Raw genomic sequence first — 13,886 nt, 5'->3', positions numbered from 1 at the left:
TACCATACTATTACGACCTCCGACCCTATATTTTAATTCTATTAAGTGGTCACAATTTGACAAAAAAACACCACTAATTTTCGTTACTCAAACTTAAACCTGTTGCATTTTCAACCTTATGTAATACACCTGAAGTGCGATAGTTAATAGTTTGATGGCGGAAAATAAGTTTGCGTACCGCATAGGTTATTTGGTCTATCCTAAACAAACGAAGGGCACTTCCTAGACGTATTTAACATGTTGCCAATAAAAAAGTTGTTTGGAATACTTAATGGATTTCTTGTTTTCGTTTCACGGTAGTTTTCAAGTGTGGACGTGGTGTGTGCAGTGTGTGCTGACCTTTACAATTCTTTTCTGTGTTAAAGAGTTGAAGGAAAGCTACGATTCAGCATTCTAGGAAACTATTCTTTGTTATTAGTTCTAGCTTGGGCGTATCTAGATATATTTTCCAGAGGGGCCACAACCACAATCCACAGACTTAACTCTTTCTCTATCTCTATAGTGCAGGGAGTGCGGTGCGAGTCGTCCCTGTTTTAACTTCTCTAAGGTGGGCGCCAGTCTGTTCTGGGGTGGGCAGAAATTAATCAGAAAGGTATAACCATAAAGAATGTCGTCATTATCGCAATGGCGCTTGTTCCATGATCTAGACTGTTATTAGTGCATCTGAATATCGGTAAACAATTAAAATTCACAGTGCATGCCTGAGTTATGGGGAAAGGCTTAAGCAATAAGCGATAACCCGCTTCACAGGTATTATTATTTATTTGATTTTTACTGGAATTCGTTATAATCATTTATGTTTGAATTTCTAATTAAAACAGTATGATATCCGACTAGAGCTTCACTATATGCAATGTAATAATATATAATTATAAGTCAATCCTTCCAGAATGTTACGCATGAAATTTTATCATTAAAATCAAAGTGGAAATATTTTAGTTAATTTAAGTAGCACCTACCAAGTGCCCGTTTTATAAGAATGAACAATAAATCTCCGAACTTAGCTTGTGAGTTGCGCTGCTATAGTTAAAATTAGAGATATTTGTGGGCTGTGCACTATTTATATTTATAAGCAAATTTTATTTCACGAATAATAAGGAGAGAAAATTCATCCGCTTTTCGTTTATGACTTGCGTCGCTGCACATGCGTTGAAACACATTCCAGAAATTTGACGACGCCTGCGCAATTGGCGTCCATACAGTATTTAAATATAATATTCTCCGCGTTTCTCGAACAAGAAAGAGAGAAGACGCTGTGCAAAATCAAAATCAAATCATTTATTCAGAAATTAGGCGTTCACAGGCACTTTTTCACGTCATATTCTAAATTAAATGATATTTACCAAAGCTACAAACTACTGGCATTTCGGAACGACAACTACTGAGAAAAAATGCCGAAAGAAACTCATTCAAACAGTGTTGGTCCCTATTATGCCAGAAGGGATTACCATTTTTTAAATATAAATTTATGTATAATATTTTATCAGTAATTTAACATATATAAAAATTTGGAATTAATATATATCAGGACAAATCACACAGATTGAGTTAGCCCCAAAGTAAGTTCGAGACTTGTGTTATGGGATACTAACTCAACGATACTATATTTTATAACAAATACATATATAGATAAACATTCAAGACCCGAGCCAATCAGAAAAAGATCATTTTCCATCATGACCCGACCGGGGATCGAGCCCGGGACCTCTTGGTTCAGTGGCAAGCACCTTACCACTGCGCCACCGAGGTCGTCAAGGCTCCTAGTCCGTGCCCCACTTAAATTTGGAATCCTCAGTGCTTGAATAAAGGGAGAAGACGCTTCGCTTGTGACTTGCATCGCCGTAGTTAGTACACACGCGGTATAATCCGAGAAATATGGCGACCGCGGCACTCGGCGGCCGTGCACTATTTATCGGCCGCCAGTAAATATCAGCAACTGCCCACTTTTTATTGCCGCCCGCAGAGTTATGTCCCCTGTTGTGTACATATTTAATCCTTATTAAGTAAGCGAGCTCGACGCTGTTTTGGTGGCAAGGTGAAGCATGTAGACGAAGTACGTATATTCCAGCAAATGTGACTTTGATGGATGGAAGCAGCGTCGCATAGGTACGACCTACGGCCTGTATTCGGCTTGTCCGTTTCATCCTCCGAGCTGGCTGGGTGTGGTGCATATGTTCATGTACTGTATTCAGAACGTTCACTTTCACGTAAGCAAATCGTATCAGAATTTTTCGCGATGTAAATATTTCTAAACTGACGTAAATAAAGCTTCCGACCCACAGACCTATTATATATACCTCAAATTTCAACCTTTTCTTAACTTTTTTTTCCTATGATTTAAAATTAGTTTAAATTTTCGGAATCTGTCACTTTCTTAAACTGTCTATTTCATAAAAGACGTTTCAGGAAGTTTTTATTCCCAAGCTGATATGGTTTCAGAGTTAAATGCAAACTGACTATAGTTTGCATTCTCAGCCAATTTACATGTAATTTGAGCATATTTAATTCAAATTCAAAACTCTTTATTCAATTTAGGATGATATACATCACTTATTGACGTCAAAAATTACTTAAACTAAGTCTACTGCCAAAGCGCAGGTGAAGAAGAAGCGGCGCAACAAACTTCACCGCAGCCTTTTCTCCAAGGACGTCAATTAACAAATATAGGTCTTATACATATAGAATTTACATCATTATTAAAAATGTCGAAATTTGAATGAATAAATAAAATAAAAGTTGAATTTCCAATAAAATTATTGATAATTGTCATACAATATATATATATATATAAATAAAAAGCTAAATGTACAACACGTAATAATATCATAAACCAATTACATATATTATGAGGATACTGCACTTATTTAGAAATTGTATCTATTGACATTATAATACACAAAAACTATAACGTAATGAAAAAACATAATGTCCAAAAATGGCTATTTCCCATCGAACATGCAGTAAGTATGCACATTAAATATAACTACCTACATAAATAGATCTATATATAAAAACAATATTGACGTTTACAATATATATATATATATATATGTGTATATATATATATATATATATATATATATATATATATATATATATATATATATATATATATACACATATATATATATATTGTAAACGTCAATATTGTTTATATATATATATATGTATAAATAAAAAGCTAAATGTACAACACGTAATAATATCATAAACCAATTACATATATTATGAGGATACTGCACCATGCTTGGGCCAAACATTATTGTCGTTCGCATAATCGTCAGACTTGTAATATGCCTTTTTACAAAGTACTTCTTTTATATAATTTCTAAATTTTTTGTCCGGCAAATCAAGAATCCATTTAGGCAATTTGTTATATATAATATAAAAACGGATACAGTTCCCAACAAAACAACAACAAAAATTTAGAAAATATTTTATCCAGAAACAAAATCAATATACACACTTTTTCACTTTTTTTTATTCGCAGCACTTACCTAACTAAATATAAGGGACTGGTCAGACCACAGCATAAAATTACGATAAATTATATTATCGTAATCGACTTCTCGACTGGGATTGTTATTATTTTAACGAAATTTTTGTATAATTATCACCAAATAGTATGCTATTCCATATTACAAACATTCAATTTATTTATTTAAATGATTTCTTTAATGATAGACTCGGATAGAATTTAGTACTAGTATACATTATAATTCTTTTTTTTGTTATTTGTAGTGGATAGCATGCTCCTCTATATTTATTTATATTTGTATACCTATATTCGGTAAAACATGCAGGTTTAATTCATTTTGACATACATTTGTATATTTGTACTCATGTATTTGGCAAATAAATGTTTTCTTTCTTTCTTATGTAAATTAACACATTTTGATCGGTTACTTAGTTCGTTAATAGTACATTATATAATAACTCACATCATACAATAAAGTACATCATTTATTTGTACATGTGTCTATATTATAAAGAAGTAGGCGTTTGTGAGTTTGTATGTTTGAGGCGGGTAATCTGCGAAACTAGCAAACCGATTTCAAAAATTCTTTCACCATTAGAAAGGTACATTGTCCAAGATTGATATAGGGTATATTTTATTTCAAAATTCCCACAGGAGCGAAGCCCCGGGCAACATCTAGTCTTCATTAACTACAATGTTATTTTTACCTTCACATCGCCAATGCCCCGTAATGAATGCAAATAAGTATTTGTCACAAGTCTCTATCACTATGTATATACAGCGTACCTCACTCAATTTAATACTCAATGGTAAATCCACCTTTTCATTTTTTTCTTTCTGATCTTAGGACACTAGCGGTCGTCCCCGGCTTCGCATGGTATAATAACATGCATGTTATAAAACTTCCTCTTAAATCGCCCGCATCAAAATCCGTTACGTAGTTTTAAAAATGTAAGCATACGAGTACATAGAGAGAGAGACAGACAGACATAATAAATAATAATGATTTAATAGACAAATTATCGGAATATATAGGCACTAAAATATTTTCTTTCATGACAAAGTATCTAATCTCAAAAACAATATTTAGATTGTCGAGTAGGATGAATTAAGAAAAAAGTGAAATTCTTCTCGGGGCCAGATAGACGGACCCTACTCAGATGATGCGGTAGGGTGACCATCTGATAGCCAAAATTGTAGGAATGTTTTGTTTATGTTGTAAACGTCAATATTGTTTTTATATATAGATCTATTTATGTAGGTAGTTATATTTAATGTGCATACTTACTGCATGTTCGATGGGAAATAGCCATTTTTGGATATAAAATGACATTATGTTTTTTCATTACGTTATAGTTTTTGTGTATTATAATGTCAATAGATACAATTTCTAAATAAGTGCATTTAACTTTTTGTATGCAATATATTAACTCCATGACAGGTAAGTTATAAATATATTTATTTTTTATTTTAAAATTGCAACTTTTTCTAGGTACCTATTCGAGATAATTATATTATGAACCAAATATATAGAGGCACGTCGCCGCGTCGTTGGCTCATCCTAATTATCAATATATTCATATTATTCATATAAAAGATATAGGTAAACAATGGGACATGAAAGAGTAAGTTTATCAATATCGCTATCAATAAAATCGCTATCGCTACTTATAGCTTTTTAATATTATCAATCACTCATACCATAAAACCTTTATTATCTTTACATAAATTATTGATTTTCGGCCCTTTTTACATTGGTTTTTGACATTGAATACATGTATTACCAAAAAATATCCCAAAACTTTTCAAGCTTTTGGCCACCAAAAACGTTGGTTTTGCAATCGACGAGAGTGAAAGTTCGTCGGACGTATGACGCGGCTCAGCATTATTGTGTACACTAGAACGGTGCCTGCCACACGTCATCATGGTGAGTTTTGAATTTGGAAATATATATTTTTATTTTTTAAATTCTTTTTTTAATTTGCGGCCATCGTTTTGTCCAATGTTTTCTAAATTATGTGGTCACTTTAATAAGTACAATGTTTTTTGTGCTAATATCAGAACTTGGCATATGTGAAGGCCTGAGGCGGAAGTTAGTATATCATTGCAACAAATTTTAATTAATTACCTTACTTGTAGCATTACCATAGATACATTTGTGCCAACCATACTTGTCTGGTAGACTGTAATAAAAATGTTTCTTTTTAGTATTATGAAAATAATTTCCTAATTTACTCTTTTCAAAAATTTTAATTAATTCTAAATTAGTATAAAAGGTACTTAATATGTAAGTATATATGTATAATTATACTTAGTACTTCTGAAAAATGTTTTAAGTTTAATATTTTTAGAAAGGTCCCTCATTTGCGTATGTATTGTTAACCTTCAAAATTATCTCGTCTAGACTCTAGTTTACGGATTTTAACGTAACACAATTAAATTAGATTTCATAAAAATAAGGTGATTAAATATATGAAACGTGTTACTTTAATGATTTAATTAATTAAAGATTTGCAGTGAAAGGCATTAAAATATAAATTAATTTAATTTATTTTCTAAGAAAGACTTCAACTTGGACTACATAGGTATTAAATTAGACTTTGAATTTGATCTAGAATATAAAATAGGAACAAAGACAGATTGAGTTGACCTGAAAAAGTTCATTTCCATCTTGCCCTGACCGGCGAACGAACCCAGGACCTTTGACTTTGCAGTCATGTTGACCATTAGGCCGTCGTCAGATGCCAACATAAAATCTCTTAACAATCTATTCAACTATGTCGATAAACAATTATATGTATTATGTAAAGATAATTAAATTATAATTGTTTATCGACATAGTTGAATAGATTGTCAAGAGATTTTATGTTGGCATCTGACGACGGCCTAATGGTCAACATGACTATATATATATATATATATATATATATATATATATATATATATATATATATATATATATATATATATATTCAAAAAGTCCGCGTCCATCTGTTCGCGATAAACTCCAAAACTACTACATGGATTTTCATGTAATTTTCACCAATAGGAATTCAATTCCTGAATAAGGTTGTTTTAACCAGAGCGTAGCCGGGACGGGTCTCTAATACTAAGTAATGTTATAAATGCTAAAGTATGTTTGTTTGTTACCTCTTCATGCTCTATCTACTCGACCAATCTTCTTGAAATTTTGCATACATGTACTTTGAAGTATATCCTTCGACATAGGGACAAATTTAATCCCGGAAAACAAACGCGTTATTAATAAAGGGACCGGCATGAAACTTCTTATAAATAAAATAAACAATAAGCAGTTACTTCAGTCGAATTCTGTTCACGTCCGGCTATGATGTTAACGGAATAAATCTACTAATTAATGACGTCATACCTACCACGCTGTCAGCGGTAAAAATTGTCAGCCAGCCCGGGGTTTCCTCACGATGTGACCCGAAGCAAGTCAATCATTATATTATCGATGAAATCGTCCAGACAGTCGTCAGACTGTTATACAAACTCATGTGAATGCTCATACTCATGTATGACAGGCAATATAACGGTACGTTTCTAAAAAATGCCAAAGGTTTTTATCTCACTTTTGCGGATTTCTAATCTCAATCCAGAAAGATTTTTCTGTGATTTTAGATAGATAGATAATTCGCTTATTTGATTTGCTACAGACACCAAAGAAATCAATTCAAGTCTTAACTTTATAATAAAAACATACAATTAAACAAATTGGTGTGCTGCAGCAAGGGTTTTAAGACCGGTTTACTTAACGACTTTAGGAATGTTATTGTTGTCTGTTAGTTCTCAAATCGTTACATCTTGTCGCCTCGTACGACATCTACCGGAGGATACTTTATGGCCCTTTTCTAGTTGCTATGGCGTACACGTTAATAACAGCACACATTATGAACCTAACCAGATTCATTGCAAACTAATACCGCGCCATAACGTTTCAGGCAGGGTAACTTGATGTGCTGTTGACTGTACACATCTTTTCATTTATTTATCCCATATCATGTACAGTCAACAGCACATCAATCTAATCCTCATTTATTCAGAAATTAGACCAGAGATTATTTTTATATTTTTAGTTATTTCTCACAAGTTACAAACTATACTGGCATTTCGAAACGACCAGTGCTGAGAAGAATTGCCAAAATAAAATCATTTGAACAGTGTTGGTCCCTATCATGCCAGAAGGGCTTACCATTATTGTTTCTTACAATGTTTTTTTCTAATAATATACAAAAGTGCATAATGTACATAGTCAAAAGGTATATCAAAACAGGTTATGATTGTGATCCGAGTGCTGATTATATTATATATTGTTATTAATTGTGTTTCTATTATATTATATATATAATATAATAGAAACATGTTTCTATTATATTATATATATAATATAATAGAAACACAATTAACTTACACAAAAATATATGAGAAAACGAGATGACCAGTTCCCTGTAACGCATCGTGTAAAAAATAAGGCGTGTAGACGCAATTACGTGTTACATGTTTAATGGTAGCCTCGTTTGTTTTAGATAAATAAAAATTAATAAACACACGAATTCCAGGGAGCGCAACAGAGCGAGATGGGACACCAAAACAACGGTAAAGCAGACCTGGTCACCAAGATCAGGGCGAAGGTCGCCGCTGCCGACCCCAAGAAGGCTAGGGAACTGGGGGGCGTCCACCTTTTCAACATCATCAAAGGGACCAACGTGTATAGTTGGAGTAAGTATCATTCTATACAATAAATAATAATAAAAAGTTTACGTTTAAAGCTGATTTTAGGAAGTACATTCAACCACATGTCAAGTTACCTCATTGTAATTAATTTGGATAGGTTGATGTGCTGTTGTCTGAACGGCTAAGGTAACAGTGATAGATTTTCCAGTTTATTTTCAATCCACATAATAATATGATAGTAAATATTAATGTCGATTATATTTATTGCTTGATCTTGTAGATGTGACTTTGCAAAGATTATTGGTTAATATCTACTGGACAGTTTTTAATGTAATTTGGAATAGACAAACCCTGGAATAGCATAAAAGTAGGGTGGATTTTATCTTGACTCTTTATCTTTATCTCTCCCACAGGAGCAACTCCCAATAATTAAAAGGAAAATGGTTTATAGACATCATCAATACATTAAAAAGAATTTCCATGTATGGCTGGAGTGATAATTCCGATTACAATGTGTTTACGCCCAGTATTTTCTGTTTATAATCTACCCGTGTCCGAAATTTCGTCGTAATCCGTCCAGCAGAATTTGCGTGACACACGTCCTGACTGTTTGTATGTATGTATATATATATTGAAACCTAATAAAAAAAAGGCTGGCAGCATTACCCCTCTGAACCGCTATGGCAATCCTCTGTGCAAAGTGCCCGCCCTTGGATCGCCCGTTACCTACCTCACGAGACGCACTGAAATCTCAGTCAAAAAGGATTTTGCCTCAGGACCCCATGGGCCCTTCATCTCAACAGCAAAGGGCACAAAAATGTAACTCGGCTCCAAGTCACCATATTTCCTTCGCTTAATGGGTATATTGAAAAATGATTTATTTCCATAACTTAACTATGTTTAGGTTTTATATCCATTGGTTTGCTAGCTTTATGTATTCCTGTACTTTTTGTATTTTTTTATATATAGCATGTAATAAAATACAACAGTACAGTAATTCAAGAATAATTTAAAAGCAATATCGAACTTATCCTATCGATCTCTACCAGTAAACGACATAAGAAATATATAAAACAGAGGACAGCAGCTGTGCAAACAGTAAAAAGAACAAAAACATATAAATTATACATGTATATTGGAAACCTTCCAAGCGGCGACGAGCTGGAATCTCTTTGTTATTTATGATTATAAATATATTACTGATTTTTTTAATGTGTTATACCCATTAAGTATTTTTTTCCTTTTATTGATCTCCCTCACGAATCACAATCTGCTCAAACAGAATGATGTTGATGTCACAGTATCTACTCGCGTTCGAGAAAGTCCATCTCATGTAGAGCAATGACCCCTTACTCTGAATTAGGGCCAATAGCCATCTTTTGTCACGCCAGACTGTGCCCACCATAGATAAAAGAAATATGTACCTACCTTCCAATAATAATGGTAGTAAGAAACCACTTACTATTATGATTAGTGCGTAAAATGTATTCATTATGCATATTACATTATGCGTAATGTTTAGAGTTTTAGAGCTATACTGACTTTAAATATCAAACGAACGCCTTGCGGCGTGCGGTGATATCTTCTAAACTAATGACCATGCATATAATTATGATAATAAAAATAATTTTCTTTTAAAACTATTGAAACCTGTTTTTCAGTCACCTTTTTTTTAGTAAAAATTACATTTATTTCTCTCAAAAATATGTATGATTGCTGAGCCTGAACAACAGAACTCCATGTTTAAAGACTTAACAAAAAGTAGAAAAAATATAAGAAACCCATCAAATTTGATTTTTCAGCGTTAGACCTCAACAACGTGAAAGTCTTCGAAGGGGAACCAGAAGACGACCCTGACTGCACCTTCACCCTTAGCGAGCAGGTCTTCAAGCAGCTGGTCCAGGGACGGGAGGACGCCAGAACCGTCATGCAAGCTGGACGGTGCTCTGTCACCGGAGACATCATGAGAGCGATGAAACTTGAACCCTATATCAAGATTGATTAGCCGAGAATCCAAAAAGAAAGAAAAAAAATAGCCTATGCTTGTGCATCACAAAAAATCTTTCAACTAAAAATGGTTACAATTTTTTTTTTAATAAGAATGCTTTCTGGCCGGCATGCGGCAGTTCAAAAATGTTTTATTCTTTTTTTTATTCGCACTGCCTGGCATAAAGTTGCTAAATTAAAAATCATTAAGAACGTTCTAATATTTTAGATAGGTAAATCTTACTTTCTCGATTAAAACGAATAAAGTTTATTGTTTTAACTTTGAGACAACCTTAGTGTCAACTTGTCATGTGTTTCTTGATGTAAGTAAGTAGGCGCTTAACAAGACAAATGAACTTGGTAAAATTTAATTTCTTAAAATTAAATTATATAGTTAATACTACTAAAGTTAATTGCATTTGACACGCTAAATTTATGAAATTTCTTGTATGTAATATGTAATCATGATAGTTTTCATAAATTTGTCCGTTATCAAAATTACTTTCACTTGTCTATTTTATAAAACAAAGTTTTTTCTTCTTTATTTCTTCGTTCCGTGGTGTTTTATTCTTGGAAATGTGAGAAATAGGGTTATATAGTTTTGTATGACCGTAACATCTATTCTATGTAATATTATATAATGTTAAGTAAATTATTAATGACGTGATAAGCCGGAAATGTAGGGCAGGCAACCAGTTGGGTAACTTTGAGAAGTTTCGTTTCTCTTTATTTTTATCTGATTATTCCGCTTTGCTTATTTGTTAATTAGTTGTGTATTAAGTAGATAGGTATTTAAATGTAATATTATTGTTTTTATGTAATAAAAATGTTTTTTTAAAGATATGTTTTCGCATTTTTCATAAGAAAGTGTATGCAATCATGTGCTGTTAACTGTACGTAATGTTTTGAAACGAAACCCACTACTGGGGCACAGGCCTTCCTTATGGATAGATAAGGCGAGTATGGGCCATGACCCATCACGCGGGTTCATTGCGGATTGGCTGGTTCTAACGTCATTTATCATATCGAGTGTGATATTTGCTGACACTGGTGTCATATTTTATTCAAGTAGCCTAAAGGTATCTGACATGACTTTTATGACTACAGTGTAGTCGCATACACACTAGTGAACGAAACTGCGTGTGCCGGTCATGTGGCACGAGTAGAATTCGAACCTGGGACCTTTCGATCTCAGGCGGACGGTCTTAAGCACTGGGCCATCACCGCTTCAAATTTTTATTGAATAAAAAGGCAGTGATATCTAGTCAACAAGCGTATAATCGTATCAAACTCGTTGCGACTGACCCGACTGGTTTGCTAACTGTACACGGGGTCGTCGGTCTTAGTCACAAATAGATTTCAATTAATATGTTGCCTTTTATGGCCGCGCAATGGATGAAGAAGTTGCTAATCTTCCTTTTTTTAGAGATCTGCAAACGTACCATCAACTTTTACGGAACGATTCCAATGCAACTCAGTTCCATTTAGAAACTAAAATGAATCGTTTTAGTATTCAAAACTAGCTTTTTGGGCAGCTTCGCCCGCGTTTATTACGTGCGTCCCGCTCATAACATATTATTGTCAATATCTCGAATTTTAAGCAACGTATCGCGATGAAACTTAAACCAGATTTTAATTTAGACCATCTCCTATATAATTATTTTTTGCGTGATGTGCGAACAAACATACAGACAGACAGGAAAGATAGACAAATAAAAATGAATAAATATACTTCACTCTCATCTCCCCATGTTCCCGTTGGTGTTCGGGGCTATGACGCCGCGGAACCTGGGTACAGCGTAACAAATTACATTGAAATTTTGAAGGCTGTCTGACGTCAGTTTTCCTTGGGAATGCTAACTAAAAATTTAATCTAAACACTTAATATCCGCAGTCAAATCTTTCGCGCCCATCTGTATAATCACCAACCACCAAAATAGGAAAATTAATTTAAAATTTAAAAAAAAATAAAATTTATGGAGCGCACTCAAACGGAACACTTTTTGTTTTGACAAAAAAATTTCGTCGCCTCAAAGAAAAGTGTATCTAACGTAACTCAATATTGATGTTATGGTACAAAACATTCAGAGCGGTAGTGAAAACCTCGGGTCTCTCAACCTACGTGCGACATCCCACCTCACCTTTTAAACCAGCTAAATATATTGTATATCTACGGAACCCGTATTCGTTAATGCGCTGGCGCTTGGCTCGATCTAGGACTAGTAATAAACCTGATTATTGCGATCAGAAAACATCGAGACTCCTTACGATTTTTCATTTCATCTTGATCCACCAGCACTCGCTGGCTCGTGTGTGAAATGGAGAAACCATAGTAATCTTACTAATATTATAAATGCGAAATGATGTATGTATGTATGTTTGTTACTCTATCGCAATCTACTGGACTATGTATAATACGCAAAATCTATGAAATAGGTTGCGTTAGTCGCCTCGTACGACAACCACGGGAAGATGTGGAGTGATCCTATTCTAAGGTGGAAACACACGCCTCGATGAAACTGTCAAGAGTAATTTATATTAATAGTCTCATAAAGAAAATGAGTAACGTCATTTCATAGCAGTATCTGACCAATCAGATTGATTTTAACGAAATATTACAAGGAAATGTTATATTATGGAGTCCAAAGATACCTACTCAAAATGGCGGTAAAAGCAAATAAAAGGAATCCCTGCGGGAAACCTGCAGAGTGCCATGTTGTAGTTATTATATTAGCAAACATTAAATTCATAAAAATCCTGAATCTTTTATCGATACAAGCTTTCCGTTCAACAGTATCCTTTAGGTCGATACCCTCGCAAGATTTTAAAATATGGTCTATGCCCTCTAAATGCCCTGGTCTTAGCCCTATGTCTCAGCTTCCCGGGAGTGCGACGCCCCGACGACGCAGGGTTAATACCCAGGATTCGTGTAAACCTGCGCGTCAACCTTTTTTGGAATTGCTGTTGTTGCCTATCAGCCGTTGAGGCTATTTGTCGACTCGTACGACATCTTCGTGAGGATATGGATTGGTCCTATTCTAAGGCGGGACCACACGTCTAGACCTAATCCAATATCTGTTCAAAAATGTTGTGAATGGCGGCAATTAGGCCTACAAATCTATAAAGTGGAACTACGTCATAAGTTACATAAAACTCTGCAATTATTCCTAGGAGAGTGGTCCTCTAATGATGCAGTTTAAGGACGACTGCAGACCCTAGAGGCCGCAGTATTATGCACTTGAAGTACAAGCGTCGACGCAAGTGACTCTAATATTTTTTAAGTAACTTTTATGCACACGTTCACATGGATATCTGGCTTGGCGGGAGTCGCTGCTGACTAATAAATTTAACAAAATGTTCAAAATTACTTATAAAAGTTTTCTAATTCTCCGAATCAGATATACTAGTCAGTCTGAATACATTATTTTCTCGAACATTATTGCCCTAGACACAGATTATACAATACTTCCAGTGCCCTAGATATCTGATTATTTAAATCAAATATTAAAAGAAGGAAAAGGATGTCTTCGAGTAAAAATACGAAGCAATAAATATAATATGAGATGGTACAATAGTTATTGTAAAAAAATTACTTACACAAAATTTACGAGTTATCCAGAAATAGTCCCACGATAAACATCAAAAGCCCTTCCCACGGACAATCAAGGGTTTGAGGGCCAAAAGTACAATTGAGACGTTACAATCAAACAGTTTGTTCGAACTTGAT

At 34.0% G+C, this 13,886-nt stretch overlaps 1 protein-coding gene across 2 annotated transcripts; it reads left to right on the top strand.

The window, feature by feature from the left end:
- The first annotated feature begins 1,863 nt into the window (after positions 1-1,863).
- Positions 1,864-11,002, top strand: LOC128677098 (peroxisomal multifunctional enzyme A-like). Of its 2 annotated transcripts, none has more exons than XM_064436517.1 (3): positions 1,864-2,106; positions 8,059-8,218; positions 9,976-11,002. In XM_064436517.1, the coding sequence occupies exons 2-3, from the start codon at positions 8,077-8,079 to the stop codon at positions 10,176-10,178; spliced, it is 345 nt and encodes a 114-aa protein (XP_064292587.1). In that variant the 5' UTR covers positions 1,864-2,106; positions 8,059-8,076; the 3' UTR covers positions 10,179-11,002. The 2 variants fall into 2 exon arrangements, with proteins under 2 accessions (XP_064292587.1, XP_053613682.1); XM_053757707.1 differs by lacking the exon at positions 1,864-2,106 and adding an exon at positions 5,311-5,405.
- The last annotated feature ends 2,884 nt before the right edge of the window (positions 11,003-13,886 follow it).

The sequence above is a fragment of the Plodia interpunctella genome, chromosome 17 (genome assembly GCF_027563975.2).
Source record: "Plodia interpunctella isolate USDA-ARS_2022_Savannah chromosome 17, ilPloInte3.2, whole genome shotgun sequence".
NCBI lineage: Eukaryota > Metazoa > Arthropoda > Insecta > Lepidoptera > Pyralidae > Plodia > Plodia interpunctella.
The sequence above is the reverse complement of the archived record's forward strand: the minus strand, read 5'-3'. Positions and strand labels throughout refer to the sequence as shown.